Genomic DNA, 18,120 nt, shown 5'->3' with positions numbered 1-18,120 from the left:
TGCTGTTCTAGTTTTTATATCACAGTGGAGCTTTTGTGCTTTTTAAACTGTTTTCATGTAGCCACATTATTATTGATGATGTAACAGTGGTAATGCCATTATATGTCATGGGGAAGTGGTTAAGCTCTCTGTTGTCGGAAATGGTCAATGCCTGGGACTCATGTGGTTAATGGTTTTTTGCCACTAACCTGCTAAAGGTGCACGTTATCTGGGCCTTGATACTTGTGGGCTATGTTTGATTTATTATTTGAAGAACTGCTGTCAGCTTTTAACAAGTTCTAAACTGTGTCCGCCACATCGATATTGTAGTTACCAAAAGAGGGTAAAGACTGATTCATCTCCATGCAGCAATTCTCTTGCTGGTCACCACAAAATTGGAGTGCAAATCAAAAATGACACCAGACACATTTTTCCCTTTCCTCCCCATTGAGCATTTCTCAGGCAATGTTCTTTTCATGACTCCATAGTCCATGCTTCCCACCAAATACATTCCTTCTGAAGGCATTTTCCCTTGCAGCCACAGATGATGCAACATTTGTTAATTAAAGGGCCTGTCCCACTTGGGCGTCATTTGCGTATCACGCAGATGGCACGTGAGGATTTTGTGCATACCAAAATCCTGTGAGGCCGCTCGCAACCGCGCATCACTGCCTACGTCACCACGCACCATGCGCGAGTAATGCGCACCATGCAATCCAACAGTATGTTTTCCATGGTGCATCTGTAGAAGTTTGTAAGAGTCAAAATGCCATGCCAATTTTCTTCAGTCTCCTGAGGAAGTAGAAGCATTGGTGTGCCTTCTTGGCTGCCACTTCAATGTGGTTGGTCCACAACAGATCGTTGGTAATATTTATGCCAAGGAACTTGAAGCTCTCAACCATTTTGACTTCAGTAGCATTGATGCTGATTTGGAACCACGCACCATGAGTATCCCAGCGAGCCAAAGCTAAGCCCTCCGGCAGACGTGGCTCACCCACCACGGACCGAGGACTAGCTCACCGAGGACAGAGGACCGGCCCAGCTCACCCACCATGGACTTCAAACTCAGCCCCAAGCCCAAACCACCAACGTCAACAGGACCTGCGTTACCGACCGAGAGCGAGGAGGCACCTGCGATCAACCACCAAGAATGTAAGGGAATCTTCGAGAGCGAGGGGGACCGTCTACAGCTGTTCGTGATGTTACCTCAGGATTTAAGCTTTGAACCGAATTCCCTCTTGGTATCCTTAATGGGTTTGCAAAAGTTGTCAATAGATTTCTTGTACTGCTCAGGATCGTTTGACTTGAACAGGATCATTTGAGTTGAATGCTGGATGTCATCTGGAAGTGGCTCTCTCAGTTTATCCATGGCAAGTAATGCAACCCAGTGGCATGTGGCTCAGTGCAAAAATAGATAGTCTCCCCACAAAAATGGTGCAGTGGTTACTGCACTAGTTACTGCTACAATACAATCATGCATCTGGACAGGTAGAAGATGGTAAAAACTTTAGGTAGTTTATATTGGCTCTTGCACCAGCCTATCACATTAGGACCTACGTATTTTCACCTAGTAGATACCAGTTTATTAGAATAATCACCCCAGAGATTGTTCTTGGAAGATCTTCCTTCAGGATTCATCTTGCAGTATGTTCGCTATTTTCTTAAATTAGTCCTCAACATGAAGAAGCACAGTCTCATCCGTTAAGTGAGTGGTGAATCTCTGGAACTCTCTGCCACAGAGGGTAGTTGAGGCCAGTTCATTGGCTATATTTAAGAGGGAGTTAGATGTGGCCCTTGTGGCTAAGGGGATCAGGGGGTATGGAGAGAAGGCAGGTACGGGATACTGAGTTGGATGATCAGCCATGATCATATTGAATGGCGGTGCAGGGTCGAAGGGCCGAATGGCCTACTCCTGCACCTAATTTCTATGTTTCTATGTGAGGCTAGTAGATGCTAAGAACCAAATTTATAGTTTAGAGATGCAGCGTGGAAACAGGCCCTTCAGCCCACCGGGTTCATGGTGACCAGCGATTCCCGCACATTAACACTATCCTACACCCACTAGCGACAATTTTTTACACTTATCAAGCCAATTAACTTACAAACCTGTACGTCTTTGGAGTGTGGGAGGAAACTGAAGATCTTGGAGAAAATCCATACAGGTCACGGGGAGAACGTGCAAACTCATAACAGACAGCACCTGTAGTTGCGATTGAACCCGGGTCTCCGGCGCTGCATTCGCTGCAAGGCAGCAACTCCACCGCTGCGCCAATGTGACCGGCTTATACTTCATTGTCACTGCAGGGCCACTCTCAGTCATTACGCTGGGTGTCCTGCCAATGATACAGAAGCTTATTGAGTACTTTGGGACTGTTGGCATCAGCACTTGGCGCAATCCCAATGCTGGAACAAGTTCCCAAACATTTGTTGGGCCAGTATTGCTGGTTCCAAAACTGATGCTGCTTTCACTGCCAGTTGGTCTATTTGCTTATGTGCTCATTATAGTTTGTCATAGCTGTTTTGTATAAGTCAGGTTTGTTAAACCATTTCTGAAGCCAGTTGCGAATCGCCTCATTTCTGTGTGTCTAAACACGTATGTAGGATAGACCATTTCCTTCCCTGATTTAAAATTAATTTAATGGAATTTAACTTTCAAAAGCCATGGTAGGAGTTTGGCCAACCCTGCCTCCAATCTCTTCTTGGTTAGCCCAGAAACATTGAAACTGTGTAACCATAAATAAAAACAGAAAATGCTTAACAAATCATGCCAGCATCTGTGAAGAGTGAAACAGATAACAATGAAGTTAAATGACCCTTCATCTATGCTAAAGGAACTTGATTAGATTGGAGAAATATTTGTGCTTACCGAATACGATTTGTATTTTGAAATATTTTGAAATAAGGTTGGCGTATGTTTTTTCTCTGGGTCAATAAATTGTGCAAATAAATTGACAATAATCAGTTCATGTGAACAATTTGTTAAGAATAAATAAGTGATCAATTGCCTTTTAGAATACTAATTCAGTGAGTTACACCATGGACTTTCAGCTTGGTGACTTGGCTAAAACACGGCCTAGGTGGATTTACAAAATATGACTTCATAATTCAACTTTACCAGACAATATCTAGGGTGTTTGTTATTAGTATAACAATATCATACAATAAAAATGCACCTTTAACACTGTGGCTGCTCTCATTGGGTTAAAAATAATTCTGCATGTTTGCTCGATATCCAATGCTGGCACCAAGCCGAACATAGAAAACATATCCTTCTCCAGTAGGATTGATTCTCACCTTCTTGCTATGGGTTTAGTCAAAATGGTTGAATTCAATGTCACAGAGTCTATAAATTTCCGTAGATTTTGTTGTAAATTTCATTGAACCTTCTTGTTTTTAATGTTATAGAAAATGTCCCACTCCTGACTGCAATGGATCTGGTCACATAACTGGAAAATACACTACACACCACCGACTCTCGGGTTGCCCCCTTGCTGAGCAAAACCAGCTTAAGGTCAAAACAGACCCACAAGACGAAGAGATGTCCACTGAGAATAAATCAGTATTACCATTTGTCCATCGCAAAAGGACAAAACACCAGAACAGGTAATAAAACATTAGTAGTTTATTGGATAACAATGTGTTATTGATCGAAACTGAAACGGGTACAACAACAAAAGATAGACACAAAATGTTGCAGTTACTCAGCGGGTCAGGCAGCATCTCGGTAGAAAAGGAATAGGTGTTGTTTCGGGTCGAGACTTCTTCAGACTGAAGTCAGGGGAAAGGGAAACATCAACCACTTGATGTATGTAAGGGAATCCTGGATGTGCGATATCATCATTCTTTAGGGAACGAGGGTTCCTCTCTTCCACCATAGATGAGGCCCTCACACATGTCTCCTCGGTACCCTGCAGCTCCGCACTTGCTTCCCCTCCCAACAGGGACAGAGTCCTCCTAGTCCTTACCTTTCGCCATCAGCCATCGCATACAACACATAATCCTCGAACATTTTCACCACCTCCAACGGGATCCCACCACCAGTCACATCTTCCCATCTCCACCACTTTCCGCCTTCCGCAGAGACCATTCCCTCCGTAACTCCCTGGTTACCTCATCCCTTCCCACCCAAACCCGCCCCCTCCTCCAAAACTTCCCCTGTAACCACAGGAGTTGCAGCACCAGTCCCTATACCTCCTCCCTCGACTCTGTCCAGGGACCCCGACAATCCTTTCAGGTTAGCCAGAGGTTTACTTGCACCTCCTCCAACCTCATGTACTGTATCCGTTGTTCAAGGTGTGGACCCTCATACATCGGCAAGTTGGGTTGTGTCTTCATTGATTAGCACCATATCAGCAAAGAAATCTTATACTGTACTTGACATGTTGAATGGTGCATCCTGGATGGAGTCCTACATATGAATTAGGTCGCTTGTTCCTCGAGCCGGCTCTGGTATTAACATCATGGCTGGTTTGATTATAGCCTCAATCCTCCATTCCCGTTTACCTCTCTCTGGTTCTTTCAATGCGAAGTACCCCTGTACCTACATTTTCCAAAGTGATTGACCTACCCTCTCCGTTCAGTCTGCTAATTTACTCGTACCCTGATGAGATGAGAGGTTTTATGTTTAGTTTACTGACACCAATAACATCACTACTCATTTAGTTGAGCTCTCCTAGCAATTCATTTGTAAACTATTGGACAATATTAAAAAAAAAGAAACTTGGAATTGAAAGTTACACAACTTTGGCGGGCATGACGGGGAAGGGATGAACAACAACACAAACACAAATTCAAACAAACACTAATTCTCTACGTTTTATTAGCTTGATTCAGAAACAGTTGTGTTTTGGTCAAGCGACCAAAAACGCAAAGTTGACCAAGGGCTAATTAGTGATACTGGTGGAAAATGTGTTGTTTTAAGAGATGGTGTTTAATTTCAGTAGTTTAAACACAGTAGTTGGACATTGTTTTGATATAAACCCAAGTAGCTACAGCATCGCCTGCACTCAGGGAGTTCAAAAATTATTTCAAACAAATGTAAGATTGTTGTATTTCCATGTCTTTTACTGTAATTAAAGGAATATTATTGACCTTGTTTAGAAGCAATCTGAACAGAATTATATTGTAAATAAATTCCAATACCTTCAAAAAGTGACTAACTTATCCGGTAAAATTAAGAGTTTTCACACAAATCTTATAGAAACGTACAAAATTCTTAAGGGGTTGGACAGGCTAGATGCAGGAAGATTGTTCCCGATGTTGGGGAATTTCAGAACAAGGGGTCACAGTTTAAGGGTAAGGGGGAAATCTTTTGAGACCGAGATGAGAAAAACATTTTTCACATGGAGAGTGGTGAATCTCTGGAATTCTCTGCCACAGAAGGTAGTTGAGACCAGCTCATTGGCTATATTTAAGAGGGAGTTAGATGTGGCCCTTGTGGCTAAAGGGATCAGGGGGTATGGAGAGAAGGCAGGTACAGGATACTGAGTTGGATGATCAGCCAGTTGAATGGCGGTGCAGGCTCGAAGGGCCGAATGGCCTACTCCTGCATCTATTTTCTAAGTTTCTATGAATGGCCCTGCGTGTCACCTAAAATTGATTTGAATTCAGATTTTAGCCCCCATTTGATAACTTTGTGCACCACTATGGAAGCCTTGGAGAGTTGCTGCAATACATCTTGTCAATGGTGCACTCTATAGTAGTAATTAAGGGGGTTGCCTTGCCATATTTGGCAACAAACTACTTGAGTGATTGTCTGAGCTACATTCATCCAGACAAATATCGAGAATGTTCCATTAGACTCATGACTTGTGCCTTGTAGGTAGTGCAATAGATTTGGGGAATCATGAAGCTATAGAATATTTAGCGTCTTAGCTGCAGTTTACGTGACCAGTCCAAATAAGTGCAGAATTACCTTCTGCTTGCAATTTGCATCAGATATTCAGACTTAGTGTTTACTTCTTTTCATTGACTGCGTGTGAAATTGGGAAATTAGTCATCCAGCCGACTAATTAGTCCAAACCTCTAAAGTCACAAAGGTGCAAAATGATCATCTCTTGCAAAAAAAAAGTATTTAGTAATTCACGGTGTTCCCTGCAAAACACCTGAGTATTAATTGTAAGGCCACAAAATGGTGCAACCAATTAGTAAAAAATAGCTGAATGTTTTGCGCTAATTTTATCTTGCTTATTTAACCTCTTGCATCTTCCTTAATTAATATCAGAGGTTACAATTAAAAGAACTGCAAAGGAAAATATTATTTAAATGTTAAATTGCACAAAGATTCTAACACAAATTATTTGGAGTGGTTTCAAATCTCACAACATGTGTCTATGTTTCATCTTTTCTGTGTGTATCTCTTTCTTCTCTACCGTCACTGGCACTGCCATGAACTGTGACAATACTTGCAAGGGACCAGAGAAAATAGTTCCACGCATGAGTTGAAACTAGGCAATGGCCAAGCAATGGATTGTTAGAGAGATTACTGGAAGAAACCAGGGAGCTCAAAACATAAGGGTGGTGGGTGTATGGACAAGCTGCCAGAGGAGGTAGTTGAAGCATGTAGTATCCCGACATTTAAAAAACAGGTGCATGGATAGGACACATGGGATATGGACCAAACGTGGGCTGGTGGGACCAGTGTAGCTTGGACATGTTGACCGGTGTGGGTAAATTCAGCTGAAGGTCCTGTTTACACTCTATATCACTCTATGACTCTATAAGTGAACTAGACCAAGTGCAGACCCACTGGGTCTGTTCCCCCAATGTGCGGTTGTGGGGGGGAGGGGAGGCGGCATGCAGCGTCACACACACTAAGTATCCCCCCCGGACACACGCTAATTACCCCCCTGGATATTATATTAATATTATTAATTTGCTCCTTTTACCCCATAACCACCCTATCTACTGACGCATAGCCCCCAACTTGCAGTCACACCTAGAGAGGGGGGGGGGGGCGGGGGTAGAGAGTGAGGGCAGAGAGAGATGGGGCAGAGACAGAGAGAGGGGGGGGAAAGAGGGAGAGGGGGGGTGGAGGGGGAGGAGAAGAGGAAGGGTGGGTGAGGGGGAAGAGAGAGAGAGGAGGGGAGAGAGAGAGAGAGAGAGAGAGAGAGAGAGAGAGAGAGAGAGAGAGAGAGAGAGAGAGCGAGAGAGAGAGAGAGGGGGGGAGAGAAAGAGAGGGAGAGAGGGGGGGGAGAGAGAGAGAGGGGGGGAGAGAGTAGGGAGAGGGGGGATAGAGGGAGAGAGGAGAGGGAGAGAGGAGAGAGAGAGAGAGAGGGCCTTTTTACTTCGTAAATCCCCCTAACATGCAGGCCCCAAAAACAACCATTTCAAACCACAGGCAGTTGTGTGAGACATTTTTTGTTTTCAGAGCTTGAGAACCGACCTCCATCATGATTGAGGCACCATCCTGGTTTTATAGTCCTTTCAGCAAAGAGAGAATGGTGATTTATTTTTAAACATTTAAGGTCGATGGGAAAAAATCGCAGCCGTAAGGCGTAGGGGGGCCTGAAAAGCAGGTGGCCAAAAAAGGCCAGACTTTTATCGTAGCATATAGGAGGCGGGTCAAGATGACTGTCTCTAGATGGGATTTTACTGCTAGTCATACAAACCATTTTATTTGCTAACCAGTTGAAGTGCAGCTTTATTTGCTAACCAGTTGAAGTGCAGTTTCATAGCAAAAGGATTTGAGTATAGGAGCAGGGAGGTTCTACTGCAGTTTTACAGGGTCTTGGTGAGACCACACCTGGAGTATTGCGTACAGTTTTGGTCTCCTAATCTGAGGAAAGACATTCTTGCCATAGAGGGAGTACAGAGAAGGTTCCTGGGATGTCAGGACTTTCATATGAAGAAAGACTGGATAGACTCGGTTTGTACTCGCTAGAATTTAGAAGATTGAGGGGGGATCTTATAGAAACTTACAAAATTCTTAAGGGGTTGGACAGGCTAGATGCAGGAAGATTGTTCCCGATGTTGGGGAAGTCCAGAACAAGGGGTCACAGTTTAAGGATAAGGGGGAAATCATTTAGGACCGAGATGAGGAAAAAATATTTCACACAGAGAGTGGTGAATCTCTGGAATTCTCTGCCGCAGAAGGTAGTTGAGGCCAGTTCATTGGCTATATTTAAGAGGGAGTTAGATGTGACCCTTGTGGCTAAAGGGATCAGGGGTATGGAGAGAAGGTAGGTACGGGATACTGAGTTGGATGATCAGCCATGATCATATTGAATGGCGGTGCAGGCTCGAAGGGCCGAATGGCCTACTCCTGCACCTATTTTCTATGTTTCTATGTTTCTTTGACAATTCTACCACCCTTTCCTAACCTGACGTCCTTTACAAATCCACAAAGAAATGTAGGTATGGACAAATAAATGACATGGTATCATTCTAATTGGGGCTAATTCTCAGCTCTAGCCTCACTTTTTTCCCTTGTGTGTATGTGGGCTTGTACACTCTGGAGTTTAGAATGATGAGAGGGGATCTTATTGAAACATATAAGATTGTTAAGGGTTTGGACACGCAAGAGGCAGGAAACATGTACCCGATGTTGGGGGAGTCCAGAACCAGGGGCCACAGTTTAAGAATAAGGGGTAAGCCATTTAGAACGGAGATGAGGAAACACGTTTTCTCACAGAGAGTTGTGAGTCTGTGAAATTCTCTACCTCAGAGGGCGGTGGAGGCAGGTTCTCTCAATGCTTTCATAGGGCTCTTAAAGATAGCGGAGTCAGAGGATATGGGGAGAAGGCAGGAACGGGGTACTGATTGGGGATGATCAGCCATGCTCACATTGAATGGCGGTGCTGGCTCGAAGGGCCGAATGGCCTATTGCACCTATTGTCTATTGCATCCGAGGAGTCAATCCAAAGAGTGCTTTTGTCTTTGAGTTTGAGCATTGGTTTCTCTGTGGAATCGACAGCATTTTGTAGCCAGGCATAGCTAGGATGCTCTTGGCGGTAGAAATGTACTGATATCATACCACACAAAGTTGCTAAATACCAGGTGAAAGAACTGGGTTGTAATGCAGCTGTTGTCAAAAGAACCTCTGGAAGCACAACCCCACTCCCAGTGTTCTGGTTTCATTTGCAGGGAAAGCAATGTACATCTGTCAAAAATCATGGGAAACTAGGCATCACTTGGTTAGAGTGCATGGAGATTATTGATAATTTGGAAACTGAAATAGGTCGTTAAATATCTTTAAAAAAACGGGTTTATTTCTAAATTTTGAAATGCAAAAAACAAGCAAACTCTGGAAGACAAATATAATGAAATGAGATTTGGTTGGTTAAAATTGTTCGTACTTGAGAAATTACTGTTCCTGCAACCTCAGATAATTAAAAGTAGGCGGCTTTGATTAATTTAAAAATACTAATTAGTTTGATATCTGTTATAATGGCTTGGACTTCAAGCAGAGTGGGGCACATCTTCATTTTTCTATTTGCTGTATGTCTAAATAAGTTGCTGCTTCTGGTGCAGCTATTTGACACAAGGTTGTTCATCATTGTTGTTGAAAAGTCTCTTTCATCATTTTGGATCATTGATTTATGGAATGTTATGGCACAGAAATACCTCTTTTGGTCATAAAAAAGAACACTAAATCATCACTTCTATCCAGAACAACATCAAATACAAAAGACAAGATTATGTTTGTCTTTTACAATAACTTTTTTTTTTCCTTTCATTTAATTGTTTCAGTGATTTAAATTTTACCCTTTTGTTATTTGACCCTTGCAGCAAATGCTGTTTCCAGCTACTTAAATCCTTTATCGTATTGAATAACTTATTCAAGTCTTCTGATAACCTTGCTGCAGTTGTGGAAAGCAACAAAAATAAAAGACCATTTTAGGTCGACAGTCTTTCATTTGATTCAGGTCAGTAACCTGAAATGTCTGCTCTGTTTTTATTTTTCTAGGGGCTGCCAGATTAGTTAAATATTTTAAGCATCTTCTGGTTTTATTTCAGAGTTGCAGCATCTGCCAATTACTGCTTTTTGACTCGCAAAACCCTTGGGATTGATAAAAGCTTATTTTATGTTTAAAGTATGGAGAGAGAACCTTATTCAGATGAAAGATTGTCAAACTGAACTGTTAATTCTGTTTTCCTACTACAGTTTGCCAAAAGGTTACCAGAAGATGAAATTAATTATTCAATACTATAAAGGTACCTAAACTATTAATTCTTTGTTAACTCTTTCTCTTTGACAGATACAATTAGTTATCTTATGTTTGCTATTGTGATTAGTTTAGCAAAGGTCAAATGGCTAATTTTTGCTCTGTTTTTGGATAGGCTAACTCGACCAGCAAAATATTTGAAAATCAAAGAGCATCCAGATGATATTGACCTACACAGTCTATTCAAAGGTAATAAATCTTGTGGCATTATGCAGCCCTTTTATTAATTTATGACTGACAGTACCTGAGACTTCATCCAAAATATCGTACTTTTATATGCGTGGCTAATCTATGTGTGTGGCCACTATTTTATAAGCCCTCCTGCAAACAATTAAACCATTTCTTCATCATCTTCAAGCTGCCAAAGTGTTGAGCCAAGGCTGAGTCAGTCGCTGAAAGCATCCGTGACAGATGGAAGAGATAAAACTAACATTGCTCTTTTAATACAGGATTTTCTATGATGAAGGACCTCTTAAACATTATTAGAAAAATCGTCATTAACTTATACATGAGATTTCTGGATGTTTTCAGAAAGTCTGTATTATTATCAAGTTTGTTTGACCTAGGTTGTGGAAGATATTTTAAAGCATGTGTCAATAGACAATAGGAGCAGGAGTAGGCCATTCGGCCCTTCGAGCCAGCATCGCCATTCAATATGATCATTGCTGATCATCCACAATCAGTACATCGTTCCTGCCTTCTCGCCATATCCCCTGACTCCGCTATCGGAAAGAACTGTAAATGCTGCTTTAAGTCTAAGGTAGACATAAAATGCTGGGGTAACTCAGCGGGAGAGACAGCATCTCTGGAGAAAAGGAATGGGTTGCATTTGGCGTCAAGACTCTTCTTCAGACTGATGCCAGGGGAGTAGGTAGTACAGAGGTAAAATGTAGTGGGAGACAATAAGACTGGTGAGAGAACTGGGAAGGGAGAGGGGATGGAGAGAGAGGGAAAGCAAGGGCTACTTGAAGTTAGAGAAGTCAATGTTCATACCGCTGGGGTACAAGCTACCCAAGCAAAATATGAGGTGCTGTTCCTCCAATTTGCGCTGGGCCTCACTCTGACAATGGAGGAGGCCCAGGACAGGAAGGTCAGTGTGGGAATGGGAAGGGGAGTTAAATTGTTGAGCAACCGGGAGATCAGATAGGTTTAGGCGGGACTGAGCAGAGGTGTTCAGTGAAACGGTCGCCGGGCCTGCGCTTGGTCTCGCTGATGTACAGTAGTCCACACCTGGAACAGAGGATATAGTAGGTGGGGTTGGAGGAGGTGCAAGTGAACCCCTGCGTCACCTGAAAAGACTGTCGGGGTCATTTGATGGAGTCGAGCGGGGAGGTATAGGGACAGGTTTTGCATCTCCTGCGGTTGCAGGGGAAAGTACCTGGGGAGGGGGTGGCTTGGATGGGAACGGACGAGTTGCGGAGGGAATGGTCTCTGCGGAAAGCGGAAAGGAGATGGGAAGATGTGGTTAATAGTGGGATCCCGTTGAAAGTCGCGAAGTCGCGATGTCGGAGGGTTATGTGCTGTATGCGACAGCTGATGAGATGGAAGGTGAGGAGAAGGGGGACTCTGCCTTTGTTACGAATGGGGGGAGGGGGACCCTAGTGAGAGCCTCATCTATAATGGAAGAGGGAAACCCCCATTTCTTAAAGAGCGAGGACATCTCCGATGACCTTGTATGGAACACCACATCCTGAGCGCAGACGTGGCATAGACCGAGGAATTAGGAGTAGGGGATAGAGTCTTTACAGGAAGCAGGGTGGGAAGAAGTGTAGTGTAGATAGCTTGTTGTTGCACAGCACACAAAGCGTTAACTGTTCCAAAGCAGTTTCTTTGAGTTGAAAGACCTCACAGTAGTTCATCCTCAGCCATACCATGTTACCTAGCTTTCTCCGAGTATGATTAAAAAAAAATTGGCAGCAGTGCAGCATTTTGTAATCTAGACTTGCCAGGACTTGTCAGGAACCAAATTCAAAATTTCAATCCTTTTTGGTGAAAGCTCTGCTCATGGAAATAGAAAACAGATTGTAGTCACAGAGATTTGTATGATATTCCTAAGTGCAAAAGTAATCGTGATTTCTATGTTTTCAATCTTCTTTCAAGACAGAATCTATTGATTATATTTGTTGTAGAAGGCATATCAGGAGAGCTTTGCTTTTTCAGTAAAAGGAGATTCTTTTGAAAAAAATCTGAGAATTTCTATCACATAATCCAACCATTTTATATATGGTTTCGATCAAGATGCCAATGTCATATCTCTATCGCAGTTTTTAAATCCAGCACACTCCTGACACTTTTCATCACACACTCCAATCATTGCATGTAGTCTGTGTGATGAACGCCATACAGGTATAAATTCTGAATTAATCTTGTATTAACTTAAAGGGATGTCCCTGTGATCAACTCAAAAAAATGTACATTAATTTCCATTACGTGACTTTTACCATTCCTTTGATTATATTTTATATTGTTGGACAATTGTCTTTCAGAGCTGAAAATTCAAACACTGAGAAATGTTAGCATCTTGCCAGCACAGAGCCATGGTGCTGAATTTGTGAGGCAGACCTGTGCTTCAAAGAATAGGATATGTCTGTCTTGGGGTTCGACTGCAGGCTGCGCTTCCATTTTTAATACCTCCTGCTGCTGCATTAAATACAAATTGGAAATTGTTTTGGAGATCCTGACATCCATTTTTTTTAGTTTCACATCAGCTCAAGGCATTTTCAGGTTACCCAACTAGTTTTAAATTCACCCAAATCCCTTTATAATCCAGCACATTTACAGCATGGTTCAAGTGCAAAACCACCACATTTTGGAAGTGTTATGATAATTTTATAGAGTAAAAAATTCCCAGTCTCAACATATTTACACCCTCTCACAATTGACTCACTACTAACACCCGCCTGCTATTATGTACAAATCAGGAGAATGATGGATTACACTCTAGAATAATCTGCAGTTACCTGTGCAGGGCTCTCACTTGACTTTTTTTCCCTGTTGCCGGCCGGGCGACCTAGTCAGCTTTATAGGTGGTCATTTAAGACGGTTTGCATGACGCGTGCAATAATGTGCTCGGACAAAGTGCGTTGTTACCAGTCGGAATTATGCTCAAGGAAGCATTCACATATTATTTCTGCTTCAAATAAAGTCACAAACTAAACATTCACCAATCAAGACATGATATAAAAATAAATTGGATACGCATATGGATGAGAAGGGAATGGAGGGTTATGGTATGAGTGCAGGCAGGTGGGACTAAGGGGGAAAAAAAATTGTTCGGCACGGACTTGTAGGGCTGAGATGGCCTGTTTCCGTGCTGTAATTGTTATATGGTTATATGGTTATATACAATGTTATGCAGCAAAATTAAAATATAGTATCTCAACTCTTTTTACACATTGCAGTTAATGCAATTTCTATTAGTTCTTTCCACTTCCAAACAAAAATGTGGTTGGATTATTCAGTGTATGATCAACCTGTGTCAATAAATCCTGGACCATGGTGACATATATGCTTAACCATGCAAACTACAGATTGATACAAGCATGTTTTCTGTGAATGGCCGAAAATTACCATGACATGGCCATAGCATGGATCGTTATTGCTATTGGTACAGAAACACTCTCGCTTCCCACATAATTTATCCATAACAAAATATACAGGTTGCATGGAAATTTCTAAAGGCATTTTATGATAATAGCTGTTAAAACCGACTACACCCATCTGACAGGTTAAACATTACACTAACCGACAAGAGATGGCCAAAGGACATAAATGCAGCAAATGTTCTATTGGTAATATGTTTAAAGGTGTCAAAACGCCACATTACCGGGCATTCAGATTAGATGTACCTGTTGTGAACAACAATGAAGATACCCAGTTTGTACGCACCAGATTTTAAAAAAAAATTATTGATAAACGCTGTTTCCATCATTCCCACTTCAGAATTAACGTTAAAATTTCAACTGAATTATCTCCTGACCAGATCAGTACAGGATGGATAGGGGGGGGGGGGGGTCAGCGCAGGATGAATGCGGGGGATCAATACAGGATGGGGGGGGGGGGGGGGGGGGGGGGGGGGGGTTAGTACAGTGTGGATCGGAGGGTGTGTGCAGGATGAATGGGGGATCACTACAGGATGAATGGGAGGTTCAGTACAGGATGAATTGGGGTAGACAAAACTGCTGGAGAAACTCAGTGGGTGAGGCAGCATCTATGGAGTGAAGGAAATAGGCAATGTTTCGGGTCAAGACCCTTCTTCAGACTGTTCCTCCCATTCTTCTTGAATGGGGGGATCAGTACAGGATGGATGAGGGGGGGGGGTCAGTACAGTGTGGATCGGAGGGTCTGTGCAGGATGAATGCGGGGTCAATACAGGAAGAATAAGGGGATCAGTACAGGATGAATGGGGGGTTCAGCACAGGATGAATGGGGGGGGTTCAGTACAGGATGAATGGGGGGTTCAGTAAAAGATGAATGGGGGGATCAGTACAGGATGAATGAGGGGCTCAGTATAGGGTGAATGAGGGGATCAGTACAGGATGAATGTGGGGTTCAGGAAAAGATGAATGGGGAGATTACTACAGGATGGATGGGGGAGCAGTACAGGATGAATGGAAGGAGCAGTGCAGGGTGGATGGGAGGGGGGGGGGGTGAGTACAGGATGAATTGGGGGACCAGTGTAGGATGGATGGGGGGGTGGCAGGAGAATCAATGCGAGGTGGGTAAGGTGATCAGCGCAGGATGAATAGATTGGGGGGGGGGGGGGTAGGGGGGGATGGGGAGGGGAGCACAGGGGATGTCAGTGAGGACTGAATAGAGGCGTGAATGTGGATCAGTGCGGGATGGAGAGGAGGGGTCTCAGGATTGGAGGGGGCGTACAAGAGAGAGAGATGGGGAGCGAGGTGGGGAGGAAGGAAGGTCAGCGCTCCTCGGACAACATCGCCCCACTGCCTTAACCGTCCCTGTCCACTGCCAAGTACCGCCGCCAAAGCGGGAGGCGGTTGGGGACTCCTCGCCACCGCCTCCCCTCCCCCACCAGCCAACAGGAAAGTGCGGGGCCAAGCGGTGTAGCTCAAAATCCCATAGCTATAGGATCTTTGGTGCAGCTGCTTCAGACGGCGGAAGGAGGCCTCCCCCTCCCTCCCTCCTCCCGGCCTCGGCGTGCGAGAGGGTTTGTTTTGAAAGCGGTTATCGCCATTAGTGGATTTGCAAGCAGCGGCCGCTATCAGGGTGGGCGGGGTGCGGGAGGAGGAGGTGGAGCCGCTGTTGCGGCTGCTGCTGCGCGGGGCCCGTCATTCGTTCCGACCCTTCGTCACCCCACACCTAGTATCTTTGCCACACACTACTAACAGCCGTCGCCGACACAAAACGTCACATTCCTTTTCTCCAGAGATGCTGCCTGACCCGCTGAGTAACTACAGTTTTTTGTGTCTATCTTCGGTATAAACCCGTATCTGCAGTGCCAAGACGGGCAAATTGACTCGCCGTTTAGGTTGCCCGACAGCACTTTGGGTTGTCATTGGCACCCGGCCAACCGCTAATTTCAAGCCCTGCTGTGTCATCATGCAAATCCATAAGGACAAGGGCAGTTAGTATCTGGGAATATCACCGCTTCTGGGATCCCCACTGATGTCACTGACTTGGAATTATATCATCATTCCTTCGTCACTGCCCATTGAGTGTATTTGTACTCCGTGGCCTCTTTCAGCTTTGGAGTGAATTCCTTTAATATCTTTAAATGGAATTTGCGGGTGGCTCATGTTTTCTTCCAAATACAGTTGTTTCTAGGAAGTCTGATCCCCATTACCATGTCACCTCCAATTTCTTGCTCATGTCATTGTGTGTTCCATTGCCTCATTTAATTTTTGCTACAGATTTGATCACCGTATGCTGAATGCTGAAGTAACTCAGCAGCTTATGTTGAATCTCACAATCCATTTAAAGTGGTAGCAGTCTCAGTACTGATGCCTATGATACTTCACTCAATTTTTTTTTCTATCTGAGCCCTGAACTAGTGCCTATTATTTTCTTCTTCAATAAATCAAGGTCCAAAATGTGCTAGACATTTCTAGACATTTGTGTGTATCTAACAACAATTCACTTGGTGCTTTCTTGAGTGCCTTCGTAAAGTCTTTATACTCATACAGCTTGGGCTAACAAGATGATCTTTCTCTTTATTCATGCTATGTATGTGTCAGTACGGACAATTCTGGACAGTTAGAACAAAGCAACATGAATGTATTCATCTACAAAGTGTTCCTTTGTAATAGAAAGCTCGCATAACATCCCCCATCAGTGAAATAAAACTTACAGCTGCATGTACACACTCATGTCCTTATTAAACTGTAATTACATTTTATGTGTTTGTATTAAATTGATAATTGCATTGAGTCTGATGTTGACAGTAAATTACCACCATTTAACTAAAAGGCACATTAGAGCTCCTTTACATTGCACCATATACTCTTGGGAATTAATTGACTAATAATTGTACACAAATGAATGTTTTCTCCTAAATATACCCTTGTGCTTAGCACGGATAATATTTTAAAATTACAATTAGAAATACAAACCAATACACACTTGGCTATTTTCTTGTTTATCTTAAACGGGTTAACATCCACGCCCAAACTAATCTCATCAGAACAAGTTGTTAGTGTTCTTTTAAGGCATACCCCTTCCCCACAGAAATAGGAAATCAGTACACTGATAACTCTCAGGCCTGTTCTAGGTCCTTATTATTGCCAGACAGGAACTTCTGGCAGCAGGCTTCCAATCAACCGAATGAGCATGAAAGTGCATGTGAAAACATAGAATTAAAGAGAAAAATATGAGTAAAAGTGAAAAAAACAACTGAAAAGGTCAATATAAAATGTAATAATTGGAACTTTTATCAATGTGACTTTCTAAATACCTTGCCTTCACACTTCCTGTTTCTGAGCCCTTTTTGACTGAGAATTTCTTCCTCCATTTTTAGCTTTGTGAACATCTTTGAAATTGATTGCTTCACAATCACCAGAAGTGATTTTTTAGCACCTTCAGCCTAAACTTCAGGAATTACGACTAGAATCTGTCCAAATAACTCCTTATGTGGCTTGATTTTGATCTGATAATGTCCGTGAAAGTGTGGGGATGTTACACTGCACTAAAGGCATTAAGTCATTGCAATTTCTTTGTTGTTGCTCACTGTAGATTTCACATTTATCTCTTGTGGGTGACAGAGCTGTAAATCTGATATACAACCCCTGTGTAATCCTATCAGTCATTTAAGGTGCACAACATACTTGATTCAACTAACTGTAACAGCTGAATAATATTACATAAAAACAGATTTGCAGACATATGGTACATTATATTTTTTGGATTACATACTCATTAAATATCTCTATGCATGATTTCTAAATGTGTGATTTGCGGGCCTCTTCTTTTATTGTATTCCCTTGTCAGGTTATTTTGCTTTATTTCACAGACTTTATCTCGATTTTGTTGCGTGAAGTATTGATTTCCAGCGAAACAATTGTTATTGTTGTAAAATTGCATGGGCTCCGTGATCTAGTCCAATAGACATAGAACAATGTAACACAGGAACACAATGTCCCTGCCGAAAATAGTGCCACATTAATCCCCTCTGCCTGCACTTGATCCATTCAGGACATATCTACGTACCTATCTAAAAGCCTCTTAAATACCATTATCATATCTGCTTCCACTACTACTGCTTGTAGCGCATTCCAGGCACCCACCGCCCTCTGTGTAAAATGATTTATACTACACATCTCCTTTAAGCATTGTTGTGGCATAGGCCACTAAGGGGTTGCATTGATAATCCAATGATTATCGACTTGCATTTTCAAATCTGGGCAAATGCATTGATTCACTCACAATATAATAAGCTATCAAGGGCAGCACAGTGGCATGGCAGTACAGCTGCTGATTCACTGTGCCAGAAACCTGGGTTTGATCCTGACTGCGGGTG

General features: G+C 42.9%; 1 protein-coding gene across 2 annotated transcripts in view; it reads left to right on the top strand.

Annotated features, from left to right (window-relative positions):
• LOC129696173 (lethal(3)malignant brain tumor-like protein 4) overlaps positions 1-18,120 on the top strand; it is a 281,807-nt gene that overhangs the window by 197,030 nt on the left and 66,657 nt on the right. Inside the window, exons 20-21 of one of the 2 annotated variants that reach the window (XM_055633744.1) lie at positions 3,385-3,582; positions 10,261-10,334. In XM_055633744.1, the coding sequence (XP_055489719.1) occupies positions 3,385-3,582; positions 10,261-10,334 (272 nt within the window). Of the gene's footprint in view, positions 1-3,384; positions 3,583-10,260; positions 11,238-18,120 lie in introns of those variants that run through there. The other variant, XM_055633743.1, reaches the window with a different exon arrangement.

This window comes from Leucoraja erinacea, chromosome 4, assembly GCF_028641065.1.
Source record: "Leucoraja erinacea ecotype New England chromosome 4, Leri_hhj_1, whole genome shotgun sequence".
Lineage (NCBI taxonomy): Eukaryota > Metazoa > Chordata > Chondrichthyes > Rajiformes > Rajidae > Leucoraja > Leucoraja erinaceus.
This window is presented reverse-complemented; position numbering and strand designations above follow the sequence as displayed.